General features: G+C 64.5%; 1 protein-coding gene across 3 annotated transcripts; it reads right to left on the reverse strand.

Moving 5' to 3' along the window:
• On the reverse strand, positions 1-27,900 carry DLGAP3 (DLG associated protein 3). Of its 3 annotated transcripts, none has more exons than XM_075114745.1 (12): positions 27,526-27,900; positions 11,374-11,457; positions 7,646-8,720; positions 6,397-6,602; positions 5,854-5,920; positions 5,504-5,738; positions 4,661-5,001; positions 4,448-4,533; positions 3,337-3,761; positions 2,926-3,017; positions 2,588-2,731; positions 1-2,073 (listed from the first exon to the last, which is right to left on the reverse strand). In XM_075114745.1, exons 3-12 carry the CDS (start codon positions 8,660-8,662, stop codon positions 1,855-1,857), a joined length of 2,832 nt encoding a protein of 943 aa, XP_074970846.1. In that variant the 5' UTR covers positions 8,663-8,720; positions 11,374-11,457; positions 27,526-27,900; the 3' UTR covers positions 1-1,854. The 3 variants fall into 3 exon arrangements, with proteins under 3 accessions (XP_074970846.1, XP_074970844.1, XP_074970845.1); XM_075114743.1 differs by having other exon boundaries at positions 5,854-5,968; XM_075114744.1 differs by lacking the exon at positions 27,526-27,900 and adding an exon at positions 22,458-22,706 and having other exon boundaries at positions 5,854-5,968.
• Between the last annotated feature and the right edge of the window lie 14 nt (positions 27,901-27,914).

Here is a 27,914-nt window from a genome sequence, read left to right on the forward strand (position 1 = left end):
TAACCAAAGTCATCTTTATTAATTGCGGCGGTTTGTTACAATAAAAAGGGAGCCACGTGTCACGGTCACTGCACGGCGCTGGCCGGGGGCCGGGGGGCCCTTCCCAGGCACATCCCTAAATCTGGGGTGCGGGGGGTAGTGGGGTGGGAAAGGGCTTTGGGTGGCTGAGTGGGTGCTGCCGTCCCAGAGGTGTTTAGCACCAACAGACCCCCGGAGCAGGGGACCCTCCATCTAGGCATCCCCCTGCTCAGCCCGGCCCCCCCTGCTACATGGGGGGGCGCAAGCTGGGTCCCCCCAGCTGCCTCCAATCCCGCTGCCCTGCCCGAGGGCCCTGGGCAAGGTTTGGCCATGGAATTTGGGAGCTACCTGGCACCCACCGGCCCTGCCTAGGGGGTGGCTGGTGATGCTGCGTGGGGCTGCTGGCATGGCGGGGGACAGGGTTGGGGTCCTCCGCCCTTCTGACACCAAAAGGGACACTGGGGGGGACAGGATGCTTGGAGAGGGACCAGGGATGGGGACAGGGATGGGGCAGATGCAGCCTCCTGCCCTGCGACACTGCTCTGCCCTGGAGGGGACTTTTGGGGACCCCCACACCCCGCTCCCAGGCCTGCATGCAGCAATGGGGTTGCTGGGAGCAGCAGCATCCTGGGGTGTCCCTTGGCCCCACGGGGTACCAGGCACACGACAGCCCCATCCTGGGGTGTCCCATCCCCGCGGGGCACTGGGGAGAAGGGGTGACCCCCCGGGTGATCTCTAGCAGCCCTGCACTCAATGGGCAGCTGCCAGCCATGTCCACACTCCCATCCCACCCACCGGCACCGAGCCCGGCCCAGGGCAGAGCCACCACCATCCCTGGCACCGCGGGTGCAAACGGGCTGTGGGCAGGTCTCCCCACCGCTACCCGCCTCGCTCGCACACCAGGGAAGTGGATCCCACCGGCAGCGAGGCACAGGGGGACCGTATCCCCCGTCCCTGGCTAATGCCACACTGCAGAGGTGCTCCCAGACTCCAGGCTGGCAGGAGGGAAGGACAGATCGATGGAGGGACAGACTGATGGGGAAGGAGGGCTGAGCAGGATGAGGAGAAGCGCGTTGTGGTGCTCCGTGCGATGGGGATGAAGCGGGGCGCTTTGCTGTGACCGAGGGTTTCTGCTGCTCTGGTCCGTCCCACCAGCCAGAACACAGCGCTGGCCACGTGTACTTTCTGGTTTATTCTTCAGGTTATATTTATATAGGTATATAGGGGAAGGAGCCCTGGGTGCCCTGAGGCAAATGAGCCAGAGGCAGGTGGGGGCAGCGCAGGGGAGCCCCTTGTCCCCCCTGCATCCCAAAGCCTTGTGCCGGCAGGGCCGGGGAGCGGGGTTGGGGGGGCTGCAGCCAGGCGGGGGCTGGGCGGGCCTGTCCAGGGCTGGGGGGCCTGTCCCCACTGCACGCTGGGGGATTGCACTGAGTACAGAGAGGCGGGGGGCCTGCCTGCAGCCCCCTCCCCTCCAGCCCGGCAGGGCCAGGGGCTGAAGGTCACCTCTCTTTTGGTTGGGACGCAGGCTGGGGGGGATGCGGAAGGGCTGGGGGGATCGGAAGGGGACAGAGAGCTGGGACACGGCCCCAGGGAGAGCAGAAGGAGGGAGAGCCCCGGACCCCAGGAGAGTCTGGCAGGGGCATGCGGGCGGGGGGCAACGGGACGGGGCAGAACCGGGCTTGCGTTTACCCGCCATCGGATCCACGAAAGGTCTAAGATAGAAAAGAGAGAAGCTGTGAGCAGGGCCAAGAGCTGCCCCAGGGTGTCCCCGCGGCCCCCCATCACAGTGAGCTACGGCCGCGCCGTCCAGTCCGGGTAGAAAAGCGGAGGCTGCGATCACAGCCGGGTCTGCGCCTCGGGGATGTAGATCTCGATGCTGTCCGCGCTCTCGGTGGCCGAGCTCTGGCGGAAGGAGGCAGCTCGCTTGGCTGCCAGGAGCCGCTTGCGGGCCTCCTGCCGCTGCCGGTCCACCGAGTCCAGGGAGCGCTCCTTCACCGGGTGCACCTTGGAGCGCGGCGGCTTCTTTGGTATCGGGGGAGGCACCTTCTTCTCCTCCTGCACAGACAATGGGTGCTTCAGGGCGGGTGCGGGGCCGGGACCTCCAGGGAACGGGCATCCCAGCGGGCTCGGCACAGCCAGTGGGCATGCGGGACACATGCACCTCCGCGCACGGTGCTGCGGCGGGTGGCAAAGCCAAATCCACAACGAGATGGCCCCACACCCCTCCTGCACCCTGCCTGAGTCGCGAGGCAGGGCTGAGCGTCCTTTTGTTCGTCTGCACGGGCACGAAGGTGCCCAGGGCACACTGCCCCTGCCTGAGCTGAGATCCTGCCCAGCCCTTCGCAGGCAGCACTGCACAGAAACACCTAGCAAGCCGGCTGCGAGGCCGTGGTGGGGGAACAGCCCCTTCTTTAGCCTCATTTTTCCCGGATCTTTGGTTTTCAAATGTTTGCTAAAAGCACTCGCTGGCGACAGCCTGGCAGTGGTGGATTGGGCATAGATGTGCTTGGGGAGGAAGGAGGGAGAGGTGACAAGAGGACAAGTGCCAGTGGCAGAGCCCTGCCCTTACCTTGGGCTCCGTGATCTTCCACCCATTGGCCTTGAGCTGCTGGAGCTCTGCGAACTTCATGCTGACGTCCTCTATGGAAAGCTGTAGGAGGTCCCAGAAGCCAGCCAGGTCTTGGAAGGTGGGCACAGGGAATGCATTGGGATCCTGCAGGGACAGAGGGACGTCATCCACGTCTGCCTGCAGGACATCGGCTCTGCTGGCCACACAGCCATCCCACCCCCACACTGCTGGGGGGCTCTGTCTGGTTCTCCCCCCACAGATTCCCTTCTCTACCGGCTAAGGTATGAGATTCCCTGCCTGCCATGGCCGACCCCGTGGCACCGTGGCCTGGCACTCACCATGTTCTGCTGGCAGAGGCGGTAAAACTGCTGCACCTTCTGGGACATGAGGAGCTGGGCACTGCCCACGGCACTCCGGATCTTCTCCAGGACTGGCAGGGGGAGAGCAGATGGTCAGCGCTCCCGCAGGGCACAGAGCCTCTCCCCTGTGTGGCGGGGACCTGCAACCCCTCGGGGGCAGCTGGACAGCTTGGATCCCCCCAGCCTGCACAGGGTCTCCCCCCTCCTCTCGACCCCACTAGTCCCAGAGGGTCTCCCAGTGTTTCTCGCCCCTACCCAATTTCTTTAGCCATGGCAGGGGAGATGCTCCAAGGTGGTTCCAAGGTGGGAGCACTGCAGGACTGTGGCTGTGACCCCCAGCCCCACAGGAGCCTCAGTCCCTCCCAACCCCGCAAATCCCCCCTGACTCACTCTCTTCTGGCAGGTCATAGTCCTCGGCCTCCCTCTCCATCTGCTGGCACCAGCCCTCCATCTTCTCCACCTCCGCCTGCAGCAGTTTGATGAACCATTCCCCATCGCGGTGGCAGGGGGAGGCACGGCCAGAGTCGGGGAGGCTGCGGGAGCCCCGCTCCATCCAGGCATCCCGCCTGGGCACCTCCACCGTGTCATACTGCAGCTGGTAGTCCTCCCGGTACGCCCACTGCCCCTGCGTGTGCACCGTCTTGTACACCGCGTACTGCCGGCCGGACTCGGGCTCCGAGGAATGCCGCTGGAAGGGGCGCCCGAACTGCAGGGCTTTGTCCTCGGTGGCCACGGCCAGGCCGGCGAAGCCCTCCAGCTCCAGGTCTGCCTGCACGCCCGCCGTCACGCTGTTGGAGCGCTTGAAGCGCGCTCGCCTGGGGAAAGCGAGAGCGCATGGGGATCCTCACGACCAGCAAGGACAGCCCTGCTGCCCTGTCCCCTTGCTGGGTGCCATCACGGCAGGGTGCGGGGTGCCCACAGGCAGGCTGGGGCTGGGGACACTGGTCTGGACCCACGAGCATTCAGGCCCACGGGGACAGCCCTGAGCAGCTGCAACCCACCAGTCCCTCATCTCCTCTGCTCTTAGCCCGTTTCCATGGCTACCGTCACTGGACCGAGGATGGAGAGCATGCACCGGGGCTGCGTGGGCACGTTGCCAGAGGTCCCCTCCCGCAGGCCATGCAGGTCCCGGCACACGGCGCTCCCACCCTGGCCAAAACGTCATGTGTTGTTGCATAAAAGCCCAAAGGTTTCATCTGTGCCTGGGCCATGTTCAAACCCCAGGGCTGAGTCCCAGCGAAGAAGACCCGAGCACGGGGCAGGAGCAGGGAAGCCCCTTCCCTGGACAGGCCGTTTGCAGCAGCACGGTGCACAGGCAAAGGGGAGGCCAGATCCTGCCCCAGGGTAACCAGCCTGGGACAGGGACGGTGCTGAGCTCTGGGGGTCTCAGCCAGAGGGGAGAGGGACAAGATGCTGCAGGGTGGCTCAGAGAGCCCCAGGGGATCCAATCCCGCAGTGTAGCAAGTGTGGCAGGTCTCAGCCCAGCCCAGCAGCGCGGTACCTTTTGTCCTCCTCCACCTGCACCCCGATGGAGTGGAACTCCCTCTGGCTCCTGCTCTCCGTGTCTGAGTCGGAGATGGCCTCAACCTGCCAAGGGGCAAAGGGAGAACGCTGGAGGGTGGCCCCGAGGTGAGGTGCAGGGTCTCAGCGTCGCCCACGCCACTCGGGCAGGCTCGGAGCCGGCTCCCAGCCCTCGGGGAGGAGCGAAGCCCACCTGGACGCCGATGGAGGGACGCCACTTCCGCTGCCGAGCCAAGCTCCTCAGCTCTTCCCGGCCGGGAATGGCCTTGATGATGAGCGTGGAGGGCTTGGGAGCGGCACGGGGCTGGACCGGAGGCAGGTTGAGGGCCACGGCCGTCACCTTGGAGCTCTCCAGGCTCTCAGCCGAGTTGCAACGGGCTGCGGTGTCTTTGGACCAGGCGGGGCTGCGGGCGACCTCGCCGGGCAGGTAGCTCTCATGGGTAGACTCGGTGCTGCTCTGCGCCGTGACGGAGATGAGGGGTTTGGCTTTGGTTCCTGGAGGGATGGGAGGTGGAGCTTTTCTGTAACTGAAGGCTGTTGTGGGAGAGGCGCAGGATGAAAAGGCGCGTGAAAACACAGACACTTGCTCATTTCCCGCCGCGAATGGGGGCCCCGGGGGAGCACTGCCCACCTCCTCCCACAGTGCGGGGCCCACAGCCCCCCAGGGTTTGCACCTTGGCCGGCTGAGATCCAGGCTGGAGCTCAGAAGGGCTGTTTGGCATGTTTATTCCCAGAAAAGGATCAGAAACCAGCCCCAGACCCACAATGACCATGTTGCTGCAGCACCCAGCAAGGGGCAGAGATGGAGAAAGAAGTGGAGGGAAGGAAGGAACGGCAGATGGGTGCTGGGGAACAGAGCAGTCCCCTGACCAGGACTGACCCATGGGTGGGATGCTCACACCCTGTGCCAGGGGCTGCATGGGGCTGGGGGCAGGAGCGGGGCAGCTGCAGCCCTTGGCAGGTGTCTGGGCAAGCAGGTGGGGAGACCCGGGGGTCCCTCGCGCGTCCAAGCCCCCACCAACCCCCCAGGACTCACAGGTGCTGGGCTTCAGGATGCTGCTGGTGATGGGCGGCCCAGCGGGGGCCGACATGGAGAAGAGCGAGAGGCAGTCGTCGTCCTGGGAGCAGCCCGCCTGGATGGCCCGCAGGTAGCTGTGGCTCCGCATGCGGAAGCAGCCGGGCAGGTCCAGCGCCTCCACGGCCTGCGACTCCACCTCGCCAAAAACCGACTCGCAGACGGCCTCGAACTGGTGGTTGAGCTCATCGTTGATCTGAGGAGAGCGGCAGGTGAGGCTGGGGTCGAGCGGGGCAGGAGATGCTCAGAGGAGCATCCATCATCGCCCCTGCCCCAACCTGCCGCACGGCGCCCGTGGCATAGGACCCTACCTGGCCAGTGGTGAAGGATCGCCCGTAGCCCTGTCCCCGTGGGAGCATTCGCGGTGGTGTGCAGCAGCTGGGACAGTTACAGATATATGAATCAGAATAGTGCCTACTTGCAAACCTAATGAGAGACAGTGGGAATAGAAGGGATTGCACCAAAAGCAACACGTTCAAGCAGAGCATTCGGAAACGCAGCCACCAGCCGCCACCACTGTCCTGCTCCTGACTGCCCCGAAAAGCTGTCCTGGGGTATGGGACGTGTCCCCCGTGGTATGGGGCCACCAGAGGGGTACACAGCAGGTGCTGGGGATGAGGAGGCAGCCTGTCACCTGCCAGGACTGGGTCACATCCCAGTTGTCTCCTTCTGAACGTGCCTCTCCTCCCCAGCCTTTGCTCGCAGCTGCAGCAGTGGGTCACACCCTGAAGCCCAGCGCAGCCGCATCTCCCCCGGTGCCCGCCAAGGGCAGCTACAGCTCCCAGGGAGCCCCAGCCCACGCCCCCGCTGCCGCCCCCGGCGCTGAGACAGGGCTGGGAGGCAACAGCCCTTACTTGGTCCTGGCCTGGTCGGCGCTGGAAGAGCGGCGGTAGCTGTCTCGCCGCGTGGCCGCCCTGGGCGATACTTTGGCGCTGGCATCCGAGTCGGCGCTGTCCTCATCGCCCATGGCCTTGATGTAGCTGCCGCTGCGCATCCGCCGGCAAGGGATCTCCCCGTCCTTGCCCACCACTGGGTACCCTCTCCACTCGTCCTGTGGCACCTGGGGCAGGAGGCAAGCGTGGGAGGACGCGGTGGCCGGGCTCCCGCGGTCGGGATGCAGAGCCGAGCCCCGCGCCTGCCACATGGCACATGCCAGCCCGAGCCTGGTGTCCATGCATGGTCCAAATGCAGCATGTGTGCACAGCCCAAGGCCGGTGCACGTACTGGCAAGGCCCCCATGCCCTCCCCGCAGTACCCCAGAGCTGCAGGGGCAGACACTGGGGGCTCTGACTCCCTGAGAAAGCCCCTAAATCCAGGACAGCTGATCTCTCCTAACAGCCACAGCTCCCCGTGCCCTGCGCGGGTCTGTTCCCAAAATGCAGGGCAGTGCAGCCGCTCCCACCTCGCAGCCCCCCCGGCAGGCACGGCTGGGCCAAATCCCACCCATGCCAGCACAGCCAACGGTCCTGCCACGTAGCAGCCACTGGTCCTGCCACGCACCGCTGACGCCAGTACCACGGGGTCCTTACCGGCCTGCGGCAGGGGGACAGTGTCCCCCAGGCCCCACGGGGAGGGTGGTGGGGCCGGCACCCTGCCCTGATGCCCCCGCTGTCGGCACAGAGGGGCCCCGGCCGCCCCGTGCCCCCAGCCAGCAAGGCATTGCCGCTCCCTGTCTCCTTCCCCCAGGAAAGGGAGAGAAGAGTTAATTAGTTTTTAATTGGAAGGGTGGTGACCTAGAAGGGAGCCCAGTGACAAGGCAGGCGGTGGCACCTGGCCAGGCACAAGCAGGATAAAAGCTGTGAGAAGGGAGCAGGCGTGGGGCCACCAGCAGCCCCAAGCCGACAGAGCCGGTCTGACCCCAAATCCAGCGGGCGTGAGGCAGGAGGTGGTAGATGGGGCTTCACACTGCCGGTGAGGGGACAGCAGGGACTGGTGCAGGACCCCAGGGGACGGGGCACAGGCACTGGGGACACGGAGCAGAGCTGGAGCATCCCCACAGCGCCCCAGGCTGCTGACATGGAGGGTCCCAGCCCCAGCTCACCCCACGGCATCGCTGGCCACAGTGCCTGGGGTCGCAGCCCCCCACCCTGCCCAGCCCCTCACCTGCAGGTACTGGTATGCTCGGTCTTTGGCCTTTGCTTCCTGAAGCATCAAGGTCTTCTCGGTGCCACCGGCGCTGGGGTAGGCTTCGCGGGCCTGGCTGACGGTCATGGTGTGCCAGGCGCTCCTCTTGAGCGTCTGGCCGTCCAGAGACATGGACATGCCGGCACAGGCCAGGCATTTTCCTTCCCCGCCGCCCTTTAGACTCTTCAAGGTCAAGTCTCTGAAGGCACTTTCGGGAGCGTCCACACAGTACTGGGTGCCCTGGTCGGCGGCGTGCCGGCCGGACACCATGTAGCTGCTGTCGCTGTCCAGGTTGTCATCGGAGCTCCACCAGCCCATCATCTTGGACCGGTGCCGGGAGTCCACCTTGCGGTCCTTGCTCTTGCTGCGCTTGCCGTGGCGGGACTGGTGGTGGTGATGGTGGTGGTGGTGGTGGTGGTGGTAGCCGTCCCCGCGGCCGTCCATCTTGGCGCCGTTGTAGTCCCGCTTGGCCGGCGCCTCCAGGGAGTGGGACTTGGCGAAGAGCTTCTGGACGGAGTGGACGAGGTGGCGGATGCGGCTGGGGCTCTCGCTGCGGGGCTCGGCACCGCCGGCCCGTGGGTACTGCAGCGTGTGGAAGCCGTCGTGGTGCAGCGGCAGCTGCTTCTCGAACTGGTCGAGCAGCGTGGGGGGCAGGCGGTTGATCTTGCTGGCAGGGTGGGCGGTCGCCATGCATTCGTCGCAGGAGTCGTAGGGCTGCTGCGCGTGGTGCATCCTTGGGAAGGTGCTGCTGGCGCTGGCGGAGGGCGGCTCGCTCAGGGGCCCGCCCGGGCACTCGCTGGCCGCGCTGGGGCTCCGCACCGGGCAGTAAGGATGCTCCAGGGAACACGGCTCGCTGGGGCTGAGGATGTACGGCGGCCGGCCCTCGGGGCCGTGTTGGACGTAGTCAGCAGGATGCTCGCAGTCCTCTGGGATGCAGCGGCAGCGGGGGCCGGAGGAGGGCTGTACCTGGCTACACTCCCCATGGTAGCCCTTCATGGTGTCAGCACCCGCCCCATAGCCTCGGCATCTTGCAGGGTCGCCCCTGCAGGCTCATCTGCGGGGACAGGGACAGGCACAGTGTCATGATCCCCTCTGCACCCCACCGCCAGCGAAACGTTGGGGTTGTCCCACAGGAACCAACCAAGGGGGCTGGGAAGCTCCCAGGGCAGGATCCAGCCCTGGCTGAGCCCCTGTGAAGCTGGGCTGGAATGCCAGAAACCTGGCTGCCCATGGGGTGTGGGGGGCATGGTGCCGGGGCCGGGCACCCAGGGTCACCCCTGGCTCAGCTGCTTGGAGGGGGCAGCGCTAAGGGGGGGAGCAGGAAGGAGAAGGCACTGCCAGCAGGGATGCAGGCAGCGCGGGGCCTGCAGACAGCGAGGGAGGACACGCTGCCATCATCAGAAACTTGTTTTCTCCTCCAACACCAAATATTATGAAGTGTTTCTCCATTAGGAAACGGTTCTGGCTGAGTTTTTCAGCCGTTCCGATTCACAGAGCTGTTAATGAGCTGCCGCGGGGCGCGGGGGGGCCATGCTCTGATGTCTCCATCCAGCCTGTTCTCCCCACATGGCCCCGGCCGTGGAGCACGACTGCGGATGGAGACCCACGACCAGCCACCCCGCCAGCCCCACAGCCCTGCCAGCCCCCATGGATGGAGAGTCAGGGAGCAGAGCTGCCTACGCCACGAGGGGGGCACCCCCATGCAGAAGCAGGAGGGTGGACGGCATCAAGCCATGCTGAGCCCCACGCCAGGCACTGGGACGCCGGAGCTGCACGCACCCATGGAGGTTTGTCTTCCTCACAGTCCCTCAAAAGCTCTGCCTTTGGTATGACTGTAAATGAGGAAATTACTTATTCTCCAGTGTATCTCAGCTAATTAACAGGCATCGTTAATGCTCTTGTTATCATATTTGGGCAGGGTGCTGTGGGCAGCCCGTCTCCAAGACTGGCTGCAGGGAAAGGTGACCGTGGGATGGTCCCAGCGGCACATGGGGTCCATTAGACACGGTAGGCATTGGAAACGAGGGGTGCCAGGAGGGCTGGGGATGTGTGGGGAGAGAGGGGCCGCATGCCCTGGGAGGGGAGAGGGGCTGGAGGTCCCTGAGGGGTGCGGGGGCGGACAGCGATGCACGCATTGGCAGCGAGCGGTAGACGGGGCCGCGGCAGCGCCTGGGGAACGCGTCTGCCCTAATAAGCCTCCGCCACCTTCCTTCCCGGCTTCAAGGCTGGATGGCTCGGTCCTGAGCCGCTCCCCCCCACCCTCACAATCTCGATCCTGCTCTAACGAGGCTCCCTAATTGCTGCATCTTAACTAAAGGATGCTGCCGCCTGTTACAAAAAGAAATGCCTCTCCACTCCCGGGAGAGCTGCTATGAGGAGCGGGCACAGCAGTGTGGGAGGGGGCTGCCTCCCCTGCCCTAGGATCGAGCCAGCAATCAGCAGGAGGACGGACAGATGGACAGACAGGCTCCCAGCCCCGGCTCTGTCTCTGCCTCTGCAGGCTGAGCTATCATCTCCTGCTTGGGGAGGGAAGCTCTCAGCTGATCCAAATATTGCCGCTGCAGCGGGAAGAAGGAGTCAAAATAGCTGAGCAGCCCGTCACCACGAGCCCGGCGGGCTTTTGTGCTTGGCTGGCGCAGGAATTAAACAAAGCTGGGCCCCACCGCCACGCCGGCAAGGCAGTGCCGCAGCTCTCCCGCAGCCGCAGGCAGCGGTGGACCAGTGGGATGGGGCAGAGGATGGGGACACACCGTGGCAGAGGATGGGGACGCGCTGTGGTGAAGGATGCCGTGTCCCAGCCGGTACCAGCTCACCAAAGCCACGCTGGCGCCTGTGCCCTGGGCAGGGACCAGCCGGTCCCCCTGCGGGCACCCTGGTGATGGGGAAGGTGTCAGGAGCGATCCTGTGGGTCTCAGCACAGACAGCCCAGCCTGGGGTCCCTGTCCCCATGTCCCAGAGGGGATGGCCACATGCAGAGGGCAGGAGAAGCCGCCAAGCCCACTCCTCTCCCCCACCCAGGGTGGGCAGCGCTGGCAGGAGGCTGCCACATGGGGTGGGGGGAGCCGGCTGGAGCACGGACCACGGGCAGACGGCCGCAGTCAAGAGCGGAGCTGCGTCCCGCTGAAGGATGCTCACGCTGCGCGGCCCTTGGGAAGGAGGGGATTTGCGCCACCGATCCGCAGACTCAAAAATGGGGGGAATAAACCCAGACTGGCTGAATTTTGTGCCATTTAACACGAGGGTAATTACCACCAGTGGGAACCTCCCGCCCACACAATTATGTGCTAGGATAAACTGGAAGAGCATAATTACCATTACAAATAACTCACTTCTTGCCTTTATTGCATCCAAAGCCTAGAGAAACTCCCACTGGCAATTCCCCCACCGCCACCTTCCCTCTGACGTCTGCTCCCACCGGATGGTCAGCACAGGGAGGAGAGGGGCCCATAGCCCCTCGCACTGCGGGCCACGCCGAAATTCAGCCCCCCCACATTTAATTTGCCATAGGGGCACATGGCAGAGGCAGTTCTGCTCCCAGCAAACTGTCCTGGCGCAGGGCAAAGCTGGGCTTTCCAAGACTTCCAGGTCAAACCCTGAGAGCTGGGGTCGATGGCCCTGCACCCGGGGGGCCCTGGCCCCTTCCCAAGCAGCCCCCACCACGGGCAACATGTGCCGGGGTCCCGGCGAATGCTGTCGCTGGTACTTACCGCCCGGCGCTCAGGGGGATGTTGTCCTCATGGCCCCGGCCGCCGGTGGCTCCTCCACGCTGGGTCTCCCGGGGGCAGCAGGATCTGGGGGGAGCGACATGAGGGGGATGAAGCCCAGGGAGGAAGAGCAAGGGTGTTCCTCCCCAAAACAGCCTGACCCAACTCCCTGTGTATTGTTTTAGTAGCTCAGCCTTCCCTCCTCCCCCGAGGCCACCCCGTAGGCAGCGCTGCCTGCACCGGCAGCAACGAGGACGGCTCCACGCGGCCGCAGACACGTGTTTCGCCCGGCTTAGCCCCAAAACCGTCCCCAGACCCATCTTCTTATGCAATTCCCTGCCAGCGGGCGCTGGAGCTGGCCCAGCGGCCACCATGCCATTGACTTTGATTTGCTCTGGATCCGGCCATATGCTCCACAAAGCCTCCTCCCGCCACCCCGGCTTTCCAGCATGAGCAAAGGGATTTTTTTTCCAGCCGCCGGCCCGGCAGAGGCGTGAGCTCGGCCCGTTCTGCTTTGCAAATTAGCGCGAGGTTTTGCCAGCGCGGGTCCTGCTGGGGATCTTTATGGCTGGGGATGAAAGCAGGAGAGAACAAACACACAGCGTGAGCGCCCGGCGCCGCGTGCAAACTGGAGCCTGGAAAAAAAAAATAATAATAAAGTGGTTCCCACTTAGGAGCTGAGCAAATTTGATCTATGGTCGTAGGAAGAAAATAAATATGGAATATCGCCAGGTCGTTTCCACCGTGCTTTTAATCTATTTACTTTTTCCCAACTCATTGTAACCGAGAAGGATTGTAGAAAGCAAACATATTATTTTATTACTAATTGCTCTGTTATTTTATTAGGCTGTATTAGTAAAATTTACTCAGCCTGGAAAAAAAAAAAAAAGAGGGGCTTAGTAAGAGAACGCCTGATTTAGTACATAATTCTGCACTGAGTTATTATTTTCTTAAAAGTTGAATTAGCTGAAAGCAGCTCACCAGTGGTTCATTAGTTGTGTCAGGCAGGGAAGCGTCCTATGGGAGAGGATCCTCACCCCGATACGTACGGGCTGGCCAGGGGAAGGGGAAGGGGAATGAGCAGGATGCGAAGATCGCGGCAGACATGCTCAATGCAACCAGCAAATCAAATCTGTTAACAGAAGAAAACTGAGCGGGCAGCAAGTGGGCACTGCCCGGAGCGGGTTATGAGGGGCAGAAACCAACCACCGTAAATAAGGGATGGGTGGGATTTTTTAAAAAGTCATGAAGGACTAATACCAGCTGAAGAATTGCAAATGCGAGCAGAGCGAGAGGTGTTTGCTGAGGCTGTCGAGAGGGGCCGGCAGCATCGTCCTGCCCGGCAGAGCCGGCCAGCACCCCGACGGAGCTGGGCTGGGGGTCCCTGGCACCCCGATGCCGGGGGGATCTCCCCTGGCTCAGGCCTGCCCCAGCATGTCCCTCGTCGCTGCGCACCGGTGCTTCCCAGGCACCAAACCCACGGTGCCCCGGGGCTCGAGCCCAGTGCCGCCGCCCCACTCCACGTGCGGTGAGGCTGAGGACAGGCCGTTCGATGCAAGGGGCAGGTTATTATGCACATGATTAATTCTGGCACCGGCCCCAGCTGCCTGACAGCTCCTTCTCCAGGGCTGGGGAGAGCGAGCGCGAGAGGTGCTGCCTCTGCTGATGCAGCGGTTGGTGGGATGAAAAATCCTGCAATGCAGCACTGCTTCTTAATGAGCCATTTGTCTTTGAGTCTTCTTGACTCATTACCATGCCGGGAGAGGGATGGGAGTTGCCCCAAGTCCCCATCTGAGCAATTACTCCTGGAGCAGGGCGAGGAAATACAGCCATGACGCGCCCCAGCTGCCAGGGATCCCAGCACAGCCGCCAGCACCAGGACTCCCCGCTGCAACGCAGGTGCCTCCAGCTGCCACCGCCACGGGGGGTGTGGGACCCTCCACCCTGCTCAGCATGTGCAGCCCAGCACTGCCCGCCCCGACACCCTGCTCCCCAGAGCCAATTCCCCTGAGGCAAGAGCCACACTCCTGTGCCGGGGTGTGCGGGGGAGCCGGAGCATCCCAGGGCTGCTGGGGCAAAGCCAGCGGAGAAGGGAGCCTGGAACTCCATCCCCGCAAAGCCCAAACCTGGACCTTGGCGGAGGAGCCACTTCTTCAAAAGCCCGCTAGAAGCAAGGAGCGGCCGGGGCCAGCAGCCAGAGCCCACAGAGAAGTTGGCTGAGAAGGAAAGAGGTGGCACAGGGAAGGGGGTGCCCAGCATCCTCAGGCGGGCGTGGGCAGAGGCAGGGCTGGCAGGGGTGAGCTGCCCCAAGGCACAGGCACCTCCAGCCCCCTCGGCCCCACAGCGATGCTCATCCTGCCCAGGGGAGCCAGGACACAGCACATGGGGAGCCGACTGCCGGAGGTGGGCCCCCACGGCCAGAGCGGCAGGAGCGCAGCTGAGTGAGTCGGGAGACCACCCTGGAGGGATCCCCAGGCCAGGCAGGGCCTCAGGGACCCCAGCCCATGCCACCTGGTGCAGGCTTCATGGGTGCTGTGCCGCACGGATGAGTACCCATCAACGGTTATGCCCACGGACAGCTTCCCTCCCACGGGTGCACTCCACATCTGCCCGTGCTGCCTGGGGCTGGCAGTAGCCAGCACACTCCCCCGGTGCTCCTCCAGCGCTTGGTGGAAAGGGGGAATGTGCAGGGGACCCTGGGGAGCCTGGCAGGAAACAGAGCTGATGCAAGACCAACACACCCCATGTTCACCTGCAGCAAAGGGAAGGGACAAGCAAAGGCACCCCCCCACGCCGCACTTGTCCTGGGGGCTCTGCCCACATCCCCCATGGGCACCTTGCTCCAGACAGGCGGTGGGCTCTGGGCATCCCCCAAGAGTTAGACCTGCCCCCACCGGAGGACCCTTTCCAGGCATCTGGGGGCCGCAGCAGCCCCCCAGGCACTGCCAGCCATGCCAGGGCCCCCAGCTGGGGGGCAGTGCCCGATGAACCCCGTTTCGCTACCTGCCCCCCCCCGGCTGTGCCATTTCTCCCTCCCCACCTACACACAGCCGGACGGGCTGTGCTGCCTGGGCTTAAAAAGCCACTTATCTCCCCAGCCACACAGTGTAATGACTTAAGCCGGGGATCACTCCAAAGCAGCTTTGGTGAGCTCGGGGCCGCACAGCGCTAGCACCGAGCACTGCAGTGGTGATGATCTCTGGTCATCCCCTGCCCATCCCTGCCGAGCACCTGGGTGGGCTGGATCTTCCATCCCCAGCTGCGCTCCGCCAGGCGCTCAGTCATGCCAGGGCTCTCACATGCCACCGGAGCTCTCCATGCCCTGCTTTCTGATGGCATGCGGCACCTTCTGCTCCAACCTCAGAAAACACCCACCCCAACCAGTTCCTTTTATAACACCATCCCATCCCATGGTTCTGCCCACAGCGGGGCCACAGGGACCAGGGTTTCCAGCAAGCCGGACCTGGGAATGGCAAGGAAGCAGAGCCCTCAGTCGCTGTGCCAGCAGTGATGCTCCAGGCCACTGCGCCCCATTCCTAGGCTGCATCCCACCCCCGGGGTCCCTCAGGGCCAGGGCTGGGGTGGGCACAGCAGCCCGGGGGCACAGCACAGCCCAGCTCACCAGTGGAGGACCCAAACTGCCGCTTTAATGGATGGGCTTAATTTGCAAAGCTGATGAAAACCTAAATATTTAAATACATAATTCTGCACAATGCTCTTAGCACAGGCCCAGCGTGGGGCCAGAGCGAGGGGAGGGTACACGGCTGGTGAGCCAGGAGCGTGGCACGGATGGGGGGCACTCTGGCAGGGCCACTTTGGTCACCCAGGCACTGGCACCCCCCATCACACCCAGCGTGGGGACAGCGCATGCCCTCACCCCCAGCAGGCAGGGTGGGTGTCATGGGGTGCTCTGCCATGGGTGGGTACCAGCATCCTGCTCCACCACCAGCCTCCGAAGCATCCCAATGGGGGACGTGGGGAAAGGGCAGCGCGGTCCGAGCCAGGGAGCTGCGAAGGGTGGCAGGACAGGCCCCCACGGAGATTACACCACTGATATTCCTGCTACAAGAGCTTAAAGATAAAAGAGATTTACGGGATTTACCAGCCATACAAATTGAATATTTAATTTTAGCTGCAGGGGAGGAGGGGGGCTCGTCCCTGCCAGCATGTGGAGGTGCGCGAGCGGTGGGCCCAGGGGCTGCCCCGGCTCCTGGGAACACATTTCCAGCTCTCAGGAGGAAATCAATGCCAGGGCTGTCACCTGGAGCTGGGGAGCCCCATGCCAGTGGGACCAGGCACCCCCTGCCCAACCTGCCCCTAATCCCACCAGCCGCTCGCCAGCTGCCAACTGTGCGGCGCAGCCTCTGCCACCACGTGGGAGCTCCCACGGGATTGTGCCCAGATGAACCACGTGCACAGCCCCAGCGCCCGGGATGCTCTGGGGAGCCTCAGGAGGGGCCCTGGACCCCACACGCTGCCCATGCACCAGCACGGAGCCAGCACTTTGCTGCTGCCTGCTTCACTGTGCTCCCCCCACCCAGACAAGGGTGTCCCCAACAAGGCTGTCCCTGGACAAGGCTGTTTGCCAGCCAGGGAACGGACTGGGCCAGGGAACAGGGCTAGGGGCAGCAGGACGGAGCTCAGCACCCTCCAGGATGGGGTGGAGAAACTCCAAAGGGGACCCAGCCGCTCCCAGCCAGAGCAGGAGCAGGGGGCAGGCAGCAAGAGCCCCCTGCCAGCCATGGGCACGGGGCTGCCGGCTGGCCCTAAGCCCCAGCACAGGGGTGCCCATGGTGCCACCAAGCCGGGTGCCCATCCTGCCTTGCTGTGCCATGGCCGGGCGTGCAGCACCGGTGCGGGTGCCGCCACAGGGCAGGCTGGGGGAGGATGGCGGAAGATGAATGAGGGAGTTGGGAGGCTAATGGCATTGTCTGGAAAGTAGGTCGTGTGCTGAGCAAAAAGGTATTTATATCAAAGCTCGCTCCCCCGCAGAAGCTCCCGAGCTGGGCGCAGGCAGCACCGCAAGCCCATGGCCGCAGCCCCGGCACCCTGTGGCACCCCATGCCTCCACAGGACCCCCTGCCTGACCCCACACCCAACTCTCCCACCCTGGGTACCCTCACCGTGCTGGCCCCAGGGCTGCCCCACTCGTGGGGCGGCAATGCCAGAGGTGAAGTTATCCCGATGGAGCAGGAGCCGCGGCAGCTCCTTGCCTTTTGCTGACCCAGCTGCAGGTGCTGGGTGATGAAAGTCACCAGGTTATTTTTATTTTAATGTAACCTTTTCCAAGGCATAATATTCCTGTGGACACTCCCCAGATGGGCACAGGCTGACAGCAGCCCCGTGCTGGCTACAGCATTGCGGCCCCTCTCCCTGCACCCAGCCCTGGCACCAGCCCGTGCCACACTCCTCGCAGACTGCATCACCCCTGTCCTGAGGTTCAGCCAGGCCTCAGCCTTGCTGCAAGTCTCAGCCACCTCCTTTCCTGCTGGGGAGAGGCCCGCGCTCCAGGTCCCCTCCCTCACACCTCTGACCTTCCCAGAAAAGCTGACAAATCGTCCCAGTGAGCCTAGATGGAGCTGGTGTCTGCCAAGAGGTTTTGCCCCCGCCAGCTGTGCTGTCCCAGTGGCTGCGGACGTGACCCAGCCAGCAGCCCCGCTCTCCTGTCCCCATCCCTGCCCCATGCCCAAGCAGCTTTGGATCCGGCACAGGAGCAGGTTCCTTTCCCGTAATAGCTGTGTCAGCTGAATTTACAGCCCTGCTCCGAGTTATTAATAATAATGGCCTCACTCTTAAGTAGGGCTTTTCATCTGCCTCAGAGCCCTTTCCAGAGGACCTCTGCAGCATTATCACTATTTTATTCTTGTTTCAGCAGGCAGAAGAGCAAGACAGAGAAGGGACGGCCGTGCCTGCTGCCAGGCAGCCGAGCTGGGGTGTGCAGCGGGGAGCCCGGCCATGAAAACCCCCAGGGAGGCTGGAACGCCCTGGCCTGGCGGGAGGCAGCCACCACGGTCAGGCTTGTGCTGGCCACGCTGCGGTGATTTACGCTGGCGGCAAGCCCGGGCCCCACCGCACAGATAAATCCACTTCAGGCAGCAATAAACCAGCGTCACCGCATCAGTAATCCACAGCGCTCCCACCACAGTGAAAAACCGAGGGGCAAGGCGCTACAGCCACCGTTCACGCGCTTGTGCCAATAAATCCCCGTTCTGTGTCAGCAGGGCTGCGGGGAGGTCTCCAGGGTGGAAATCCCTGGTGGAGCCGCAGCCAGAGGGGTGGGTGCCACCAGGCACCCGTGGGAGATGTCAGCAAGGGAGGCCCAGGCGCAGGGCACCAGCCTTGAGATGGCCCCGGCACATGGGATCTGCAATGGCCACGTGGGACCAGGGACATCCCCGAACCACCCGCCGCGCGTCCCCCCGCAATGCCTACCCGCCCCGGGTAGCACCACTGTCTCCCCGCCGCGCGCCACAGCGGGGCTCTATCGGCAGATTTATTTCCCTGTAAAAGTGCTTTGATCTGAAGTTATTTTTTGTTTACTAGCAACAACGTATTGTAAATACATCTTTGCCGATAATTATAGAGTCTGGGCGCACACCTTAATCTCCATAAAATATCAGATGCTACAATTTGCCTGATTTAATGAGATTGGAGGCTGATAAGCCGCTGAAGTAAGCTGTAAACTTGGGGGGGGAAGGAGGGAAATGATTGCAAATGTGCTAAAACGCCTTCATCCTCCTCCTCCTCCTGCCGCTGCCACGTGCCCAGCCCAGGAGCGTGTGCCCAGCCCCGCAGCCCCCTGCCCAGCTCCCGGGGTGGGCCTGGGTTGCGCCGCAGTGGTTTCACGCAGCGATGGGCATTTAGGGCAAATGGAGCTTTTTATACAATTTACCTCATTAAAACTCCAAGAGCTGAGAGCAGCTCCGAGGCCCCACTGAGCCGCCCATGGGGCTGCGGCCAGGGGCTCTACCTCGGCACGCTGTGCACTCCATGGGCCCCGTACCGTGCCGTGCTGGGGAGGGCAAGCAGCGTGGCACGGCGGCCCCAGTGCCAGGCTGGGCAGAGCTGCCGGGCTGGGGCACAGGCCGGTACACATGCACCCTCCCGTGCCGGCAGCATGCACGGCTGTGTGCTGGCAGAGGCGCGAGGTCAGGGTCCCGAGGGGGTGCAGGGGCACAGCTGCGCTGCCCGGGGAGGTGTGCATGCTGGCACCCCACGCTGTGCAGCAATACATGTGTGTGCATGCATGTGCATGCGTGTGCAGCCCTGCCTGGCACCACCGGCCATGCCAAAGACAAGCTGCGGCTGGGGGGTCCACGCCGGAGGGGGCAGGGAGGGGGCCTGGCCCCCGGGGAGCTGCACACCCAACGCCACCCTCCCATGTGTGCGTGGCCGTGCCCTCACCATGTCCCTCCCAGACACGGGGGTCTGTGCGGTCCCAGGGGTCCGGGGTGGGTGTCCCCCTCCCACAGTGATGGGGGGGCCCTGCCTGGGAAGCAGGAGGCTCCTCCTGGTAACGAGCACAACCGTTTCCACAGCAACCTTAAAGGCCTACAGCTGCCACCTCACTAACGAACCTGCACTGGTAGCGTTCCCAGGGGACACCAAGCCCTGTCCCCCTGCCCATCATCCAGGCCTTGGACCATGCCACCTTCTCCCCCCACCTGCCAGCCCCCAACCCATCTCCCCAGCTGGTACCTGGGCTCACCCACAGCCCCCTCCCTGCACCGAGACCCCAGAAGACGCAGACCCCATGCACCAAGCGGGACAGGCACGCCCAAACCACCCCTGCTCCCCCCTGGATGGGTGCGAGGAGCTGGCGGTGACCTACAAACGTCAGGCTGATGGGTTAATTAATCTCCCTCTTCCTCAGGCTGTTATCAGATGGAATAAGACATCACCTGAGACTGTTAATTGGGCTAATTATTCCAGTTTCAGATTTTAAATAATTAGTTACTGTTGTCTCCAGCCTTACTTCCACAATTTTCTAAAAAGGTCAGGTGGCTCCTGGCTCCCGAAACCCACGAGACCGGGCAGAGGGGCTGTGGCAGGGCCCAGCACACTGAGCTCCCCACGCCAGCTGGGGCACTGGGGACAGCGCGGTCCCCACTAGTGCCATAGTGGGAACCCGCCTCATGCTCACACTGGAGCTGGCAAGAGAGGGACGACCTGTGCCTCAATGGCAACAGAAGGAAACAAGGAAAGAGACAGGGAGATGAAAGCAGAGGGTGAAGGATGGGGGGCCAGGAGGAGCCCTCCCCAGCCCTCTTCTCCCTCCCTACACAAAAACGGTGATGACTGCTTCAGGCCGAGCTCCCCCTGCCAGACTAAGCCACAGTAAACCCCCCCCAGCAGTGCCTGGCTCCCCCTTGGGTACCTAATTCCTGCCTGTTCGAGGTTATACTCCCCAAGGGGAAAATCTCAGCCAGGCATTTTCAGCTAATGCAATTTCCCCATGGGGTTTCCCAGCTGTTCGGCATGGAGGTGCACACCGTTCGCACAGATGCCAGGCAGGAGCACAGGCACATGGGCAGCACCCGCCCTGCAAAGGGTCATGGCAGCCAAAGCAGTACCTGGTGTCCGTGGGCTCCCCGCAGGGACCACCCCTCGCCCCATCTGGGCCATCGGCAGAGAGTTGGGTGCCTGCCTGTGTGGCACATGCAGGGCAGAGGGACAAGCAGGGCCAGCTCAGCCCCCAGCCTCATCCTCTCAAGGAACGCCATGCTTTCTCACAGTCTCATCCCCCGCTATTAATAGCCTTCACTAGCCTCCTCGGGAGCCATTTGCATATTTGATTGCAACTCCGAGGCGGGGCAGGGCCCTTCAATCAGCCGCTCCCGCAGCCTCATTTGCATGGTTTGACATTTTGTTCTGGGAGCACTGACACCGGCACCATGGTTGGGACACAGCTCTGGAGGGGCAGAGGTGGGTGCAGTGTCCCCAGCCAGCAGTGCTGCCCCGGGCATGCTGCATCGGCCACCCCACGCCTGCTTGGGTGCACCAGGCGGAGCTGGCAGCACCTCTCCAGCCTGCCCCAAACCCAGAAGGGTGTGATGGAGCCTTGGTGGCCCATGTCCTCAGGTGCCCTGCTCTGCTCTGCAGCAGTTAGCAGCGCCTGGCGGTGAGCACGGCCGTGCCCAGCCTGACAGGCAGGGTGTGGGGCGGCGGGCATGGCCGTGGGTTGGCTGCCCGTCCCGCCAGCCCTGTCTGGCGCTGTTGCACATCAAAGGCCAGGGGCAAGCTGGGACATCCTCGGGGGAGTGGGGTAACCCCAAGCCCCAGCGTGCCCATCGCCACACCCAGGTGGGGACCGAGGGGTCCGGACACGCTCCCAATCGGCCACGCAGCGTGGGGCGATCAGCACCGCGGACAGCGCCTGCCCGCCGCCACCGCCATGGCCACCACGGCCATGGCCACCATGGCCACCACGGCCACCACCACTGCCACAGCCAGCATGGCCACCACCGCCACGGTCACGGCCACCATGGCCACTACCACTGCCACGGCCTCCATGGCCACCACCACTGCCACAGCCACCACAGCCACCATGGCCACGGCCACCATCTCTGCCACAGCCACCATGGCCACCACAGCCACCACTGCCATGGCCACCATAGCCACCACCACTGCCACCAGCCCCTCTCGCAGCCCCAGGCCAGGGACGCGCCAGGCGGCGGCAGGAGGAGCCAGGCGGCTTCAGGGCCCCGGGCAGACACAGCCGGGAGCTGTGTCCCAGGACGCCCTTGGTTCCCCCCCGGCTCTTGGCATCACTTGGCAGGAAAAAAACAACCCAGGGTGAGGCGTGGGATCGAGCCTGAGGACTACAGGGATTGGGGGAGGGCTCTGCTACTTCCCGCCCTCCTGCCTCAGTTTCCCTTCCAAGAAAACACACCAGGGAATACAGGTTCATATCATGGAGAGGGAAGGTGGTTGGGGAAAATGATGAAGAGGTACAGAGGGATCCGACTGCCACTGTGACTGTGCCAAGGAGCAAACCAAAGACAGGCAGGGCTCGGAGCACAGATGTCGGCACCGGCTGTGCCGCTCCCCAGCAGCAGGGCCGTCTGGCAGGCAGGCAGACCCGGGGCTCCCCAGCTCCATCCACAGACACCGCAGATGGGACCCTGTCCCTCGCACACACGGAGCTGCAGCCCTGCCCCGCTCCCGACGCTGTCAGGACACGCTCGGCCCAGTTGCCCTGGCACTCTGCTCCCTGCTCTGCTCTCTCGAACACAATGAGCAGCAAATGAACACCGACCCCACGGGGGGCTCGGACAAGGCCAGCATATCCCCCCAGCTCTGAGCATGCAGCAAAGCCTCCCACACACACAGCCTGCTCCTTCCTCGCCCCCACAACCGGCCGTGGACCCCAGTGCTGCACGGCTCAGGGACAGCCAGCGCAGCATTGCTCCATGCAGAGCTGGGCCTGGAGCATCGTGGTCCCACCTCCCTCATCCTGAGCAAACACCCGCATTGAGACCACCGCATCCCCTGGGCTGACCGCACCATGTCCCCAAGGGTGAGCTCAGCTCAAGGCTCAGCTCTGGCTGCCACCCGCAGCGTGTACAGCCCCAGCGTATGCAGCTCCCTGCCCCAGCGTGCACAGCCCCTGGCCCCCAGCCCCAGTACACCCCCCACAACGTGCACAGCCCCCAGCTCCAGCAGACATAGCCCCCAGCCCAGCGCAGAGCTGCAGGGAAAGGGAGGGGAGACCTCTGGGCTGGGAGCTCCCCATCCCAGCCGAGCGAGCCTAAAGGCTGTGCCGGGGCTTGTCTGGGCGAGGGCTGGCCGGGAGCCATACGCTGCACACCGAGATGAGGACGTGGCTGCCAGGGAGGAGGACTCGGCCAGGAAAGGGTCAGGAGCGCTCCGCGGGAATGCAGGCTGCATGGGGGGGCTCCCACTCTCCCCAGGCTGGGGGGACTCGGCTCCCCCCGCCCAGCGCATCCATTGCACCGGCACCGCCGGGCGCAAAGCGGGGCTGTCTTGGAGTGGGGCTCTGTGAGGCATGGACCCCCCTGCACGGAGCCGGGCCCGCTCCCCTCCCGCCCTGCAGCCCCTTCTCCTGCCCCCGCTGCCCCACTCACCCTGCCACTGCCGCTAAGCCATGAAGTTACCCGTCTGGGCTCGGCAGGAGCCGGAGGATGGCAGCGGCACGGCGGCTGGATTCGCTCTCTTCCTGCGAAATCCCTGTGGGCTGCCCATGCCACGGCAAGGCCGCGCAGCGAGCGGAGCCCCCGGCCCAGCCGGAGGCGTCCCCGGGGTCACGGCCGCCCACGGCAGCACGGCGGCGGCCACGCACCCAGCGCCTGGGCCGGCACCGGCACCTTCCAGCCGGCGAGAGGCGGTGGCGGAGCCGGCGCCCCCGCACGCTTGGGACACACCCACGCGCTCTCCCCGGCACGCTCCGGCCACACCCGCGCACCGCCACGCACCCCCGGGAAGGGGCTGCCCACGCCGGCAGCAGCACCCGCACGCCCACGCAGCGCCCCGCACGCACCGCCCCGCTGCATCACCTCGCGCGTGGACGGACAGACGCGCAGCCCCGCACACCCGAACGGACACGGCCGCTCCGCGCCGCTGTGCACCTGGACGGCCACGCGGCCACGCACACCCAGCTGCTCCCGCACCGCCGCACTGCTGTGCACCCTGCACCCCCCGCTGCTCCCACCCCGCAGCTTCCCCACGCCCCCCCACGCCCACACGCTCCCCTGTACCCCGCAGGCACCTGCGCGGAGCTCTCGCCCCCACCAGCCCCCTGCACGCCCACACCCCTGACACCCACTGGTACCCGCCGTGGCTCCCCTGGCACGGGGCTGTCCCCAGCTCCCCCCCACCCAGAGGGGGCCCGGGGGAGCCCAGAGCAGGCACGTGTCATGACATGAAACACCAAGGCTGTCCCTCGGCTCGGCTGCACCGACAGCCCCGACACGGGGTGCATTAACCACCATGGGGTCTCACCCCGACCAGCCAGCTGGGGACACTGACCTGGCTGAGCTGCACCACCATGGCAGGGACAGCCACATCCATGACACAGAGTGTTTCCCCAGTAAAAACCAGTTCACCATCCCCAAACCGAGGGGTCCGGGGTCCCCGGTCCCGCCACAGCCCCTCCAGTCCCTTGGGGTGATGTGGGGTGCCACGGGTGGAGGCCGCAGCACTGAGGATGGGACATCGGCAGGTCCCCTGCCGGCCGTCACGCCAGGATTCAGTACCTTCAGCTTTTGCAGTCCTCTCTCTCCAAAGCGGCACCCCCACACACCCACGGACAGGCTGTTCTGCCGCTCTGCTCTGCCCACCAAAAACTTCAGCTAATTCCCAGTCCAAACCGCTCCCAGCTCCGCTGGGGGAGAGGGCCAGGCAGGCAGCGAGGCTCCTACCACCGCCTGCCGCCCAAAGCTGCCAGTTTAAGGCCAACCAGACCCTCAGTGAAACGCCGAGCACTGGCAACCACGCTGCAAACATCTGCTCTTCCAACGGCATCATGATTCACAGGCTATTAATTGGGGCTTGGCAGCACTGGGAAGTGTTTGCATCCCCTGGCTTTGCTCAGAGCCACAACTCGCTGCTGACGAGGTCCGGGTGCCGGGGAAGGAGCCAAACCCAGCAATGCACCGGCTGCAGTGGAGCCGTGCCAGGACAGGCACGCGGGGCACAGTGCCCAGCTCCCACACCAGCTGCCCGGCCCCCCGGGAGTAACACAGGAAGAGCCCCAGGAAAACAGGAGCAGTGATGCTCGGTGCTTGCCAGGAGCAGCTGGCACCGCCGGCACAGCACCGCTGCACCGTGCAGCAGCCCCAGCGCCTGCCCAGCTTGCAGTGGTGAGGCGGCCTGCTTTGGCTCCCACCCGGCCACATGTGGCTGGGTTTGTGGGTGCTGGTGATGCTCTTGCAAGTGCCCGTCTCCAAACAGTGCTGTGTTTCTGTAGGGTGTCCTGGCTGCCTCCGCGCGTGGCGCTGAGCCGCTCGCTCCCCAGGGTGCCGGCATCACCAGCTTCAAGGGGAACCGCAGAGCAGCACCCTGCTCAGGCAGCACCAGATAAAGGCTGTGCAAAGCCTCCTCCAACGACAGCCAAGAGAAATCTGAATTCAGAAGCTGATTAGAAACCATGTCATGGCTCCTTCCCACTCCAGCATTTGGAGAAGAGTGAGCTCGGGAGGGGGGGAACGTGGAAAATCTAATTAGGATTGAGGGCAGGTTGTAAAGGTACTGACACAGGAGCTGCAGCTGCTCGCGGGAGGGGGACACCAGGTGCCCACAGCACCCCTGGCCCTGTGGAAACAGGGAAAGTACAAATTAATTCTCCTTAATCGGATGGGCACTTGCTCTGCTGCCACGTGCCGCAGCTGGCAGAGAGCAGCCCAGCCTGCCCGCGGCTTGGCTCATGTGCCCATGGCGGCCATGCCCCATCTGACCCCCTACAGCCGAGGCCGTATGGCCCCAGGGCGCTGGGCAGGGCAGGGGGAGCAGGAGGGGCTCAATCCACCCTGGAGGAGAGAGCATGGGATGCTGCGCTTGGAGTCTGGCCTCCTCCTTCATCCTGGGGTGGACCCCCCTGTGCTGCTGCTTGCAGGGGGACCAGGTGTCACCGGGCCATCAAGATTGCCATGATCCCAAGGCCAAGGAGCACTTTAGCAGCACTGGCTTCACCTCCGGGATGGCAGAGCCCCAAAGCCACGCAGGGTCAGCGGCACCAGGCACTGCTCTGCACATCCTCGTCCCAGCGCCTTCCGCAGACACCCACCATGCCCTGTGCCACCTGCAACGTGAGGTTGTTTTCCCCCCAGTGAGGAAGGCAGGCAGCCGCCTCCATCTCCCTCATCACCGTGATGTCCCCCAGGACACATCCAACCGCGTGCCCCTGGCCCTCCCGCAAGTCCCCCGGCTGCCGGCACGTCTCGCCTGCTATTCTTAGCTCTCCGGCGCTGCGCTCTCCCGGCAATGGCACCATATATTACTATCATTGCCGGCTGCCAACGTCTTGAAGCAGGCAGCCAGGATCGTGGTGGTGCTTCCACACCCCTGGTGACCTGTCATTGGGTCTCTGCCGGGCTCTGGTCTTCAACAGGCTATTTCAGGAAATCCAATTTGATGGGCAGAAGGAGCAGAAGCCACGTATTCAGCTCCTGAGCCAGATCCAGGCTCCTCATACTGCCGCTTAGATCCAGATTTTAGCTTCGCCCGTGATGGCAGTAAGGGCCAAGAGTCACCTTTGGCTCCAGATCCAAATTTCTGGCTGGGTGGGATCCAGGGTTTCGGATCAGCTTGTCAGAGAGACACAAGCATCTGCAAAACCTGGATCTGGAGCCCCAGCCCCAGAAGCAGCAGCATCACCTGGGCACGAGACCCTAGCACAGGGCCGGATCCTGCCCTCACAGGTAGGCAGGTCCCGTGGAGACCTACACACCAGTGCAGCCACCAGCCTCACACCTCCTGCTCGGGTGCTGTGTCCTGCAGGTCCCAGCATGGCTCTGCCCTGAGCTTACGATGGGGAGGCTGAAGGAAGGGCCCCCCCAGGGACCCCCAGTCTGGGCTCTCCACTGCCTTCTGCTCCACCCCATGCCCTGCCCAAACTGCTGGGGGCCAGGCCAGGCAGAATAGCCGGGTGCTGCTTCTCCAGCCTGCGCTGCCATCTCCACCCTACACAGCACAAGCCCAGGCACTCGGGAGAGAGATTTGGGCACTGAAGGCTTGGTGCCAACTCACCCAGGCTGGATGGGGATGCCACGGTTGTGTCACCCTGCTCCCCGCAGCAGGGATGCCTGGAGCTGGTCCTGGTGCCTGGGCTTGGTGGCGTAAAAATGCCCAAGGCAGCCTCAAACACAGCTCATGCCTGCACCACCCCGTGCTGGTGCTCTCGCCACCCCCGCAGCCAGGAGGGGCCCCTCCAGCTCAGATGCTCCACGGTCACTTTGATGGCTAATTTTTCCCTCTCGGCACGCTGGTGCTTGAATAAATGCTTTGAAAGGGCTGACCTGCCTCCCTTCCAGCCTCCCAAGTGTGGCCGTGGCCATCTCCAGGCAGCCATCCCCCTACTCCATCCCCGAGCAGACGGGGTCCTCGAGGGCTGGGAGCTGTGGATGCGTGCGGGAGAACAGCGGGAGCACGGAGGCGAGGAACCAAGATAGATGGGAAATGACATCCATCTCCTAAAGCAGAATCTGCACGACTGGCCAGATCCTGCCCTGATTTACACCAAGGGAGGCTGCCTGTTGGGGCAGCTGGCACCCAAGAGCCTGGTTCCATCCCCTCCTGCCCACCTGGGGCTTCGTGCCCAGGCCAGGGAACTGGCCTAGACCCACTGTGGACAACACGGTCCTGTACCCCACGAGGGAGGCGACGTGTAGGGCTGGATGTCACGGGATGGAGAGAGACAAGCGGTCCCAGCGCCAACTCGCTCTGCAGGTTTGGCACGGACTGGAGGGACCAGACTGGCTCCTCCGACAAAACCCAACCATCCGGGAGAAGGAAGGCAATGAGAGGAGAGAGACAGCCAGACCAGAGCCCCCGGAAAGCTCTCCTCGCCTGCCAGGCTGGGTTGTACCACGGAGCCTGGATGCGCGGTGAGACTCACGGCTCGGCTTGTGCCCTGTTCCAGCTCCCAGCACCCACTGGCAGCCCCGGACCTGCACCAGCCCGGCCAGGACACGGCTCCCGCACCCAGCGCCAACGCTCCCTGCCCCGCAGGCTGGCGTCAGGGGAGACCACCGGGCTGGGGAGGGCTCCTGGGCCTGCCCAACCCCGGCCTGAGCCCTCCGCAGAGGGAGAGCACCAGGATGGCGGGTGATACCTTCCAAGGGGAGGCTGGAGGGGCTGAGAACCCCCTCCTCAATGCCTCAGGCACCAGGGGACGGGGGATGCCCGCACCCCTTTTCCCGCAGCTGCCGGGGGATGCCGACCAGCCGCGCCGGCCGAACCGAGCGCCGCGGTACCGGTGAGATGCCCCCAGCCATCTTGCCATCTTCCCCCCGGCTCCCCCCCTCCAGCACCCCCTCGGTGGCGATGGATGCGTCCCCCCTCCCCGTGGGGCCTGTCCCGCACGGCCCCGGCGCCCCGTCGGGGAGACCCCCCACTCCCCCAGCCCTGGGCACCCCGGAGCTCCCGGGGACCGGGGTCCCCGCCCGGCACCAGCCCCGCCGCCCCCGCCGCTCCTACCCGGCTCCCGCCGCCTACATCCTCCGTTCGCTGCCGGGTGGCTCCCCGACGGCCCGGCCCGGCTGGTCCCGGCCCGGCTGGTCCCGGCTCGGCTGGTCCCGGCTCGGCTGGTCCCGGCGCGGCTGGTCCCGGCGCGGCCCGGGCCGGCGCCCCGCGCGTGGGAGCGCGGCGGGCGGCAGCATGCGAGTGGCGGCGGCCCCGCAGTGCAGCGCGGGTGGGCGCGGATCGGTGCGGTGCGGTGCGGAGCGGTGCGGTGCGGAGCGGGGCCGCCGCCGCGGTGCAGCCAAGACACGGCGGTGGATTTTCCCCGGGAGTCAGAGCGGGAGGCGGCGGCGCAAAATGGCTCCGGTGCGGCTCTGCCGCCGCCTCCCGGCGCCCCCGGGACCCCC

This window comes from Phalacrocorax aristotelis, chromosome 20, assembly GCF_949628215.1.
Source record: "Phalacrocorax aristotelis chromosome 20, bGulAri2.1, whole genome shotgun sequence".
In the NCBI taxonomy this organism is placed as follows: domain Eukaryota; kingdom Metazoa; phylum Chordata; class Aves; order Suliformes; family Phalacrocoracidae; genus Phalacrocorax; species Phalacrocorax aristotelis.

Excerpts from the sequence above, each read along its gene's own strand:
- DLGAP3 (XM_075114743.1), bottom strand. The coding sequence starts at position 8,662 with ATGAAGGGCTACCATGGGGAGTGTAGCCAGGTACAGCCCTCCTCCGGC. Across the intron at positions 5,002-5,503 it reads CATCCTGAAGCCCAGCACCT|CCTTCAGTTACAGAAAAGCT; the intron begins GTGAGTCCTGGG and ends CTCCCACAACAG. Across the intron at positions 3,762-4,447 it reads CAGGTGGAGGAGGACAAAAG|GCGAGCGCGCTTCAAGCGCT; the intron begins GTACCGCGCTGC and ends CGCTTTCCCCAG.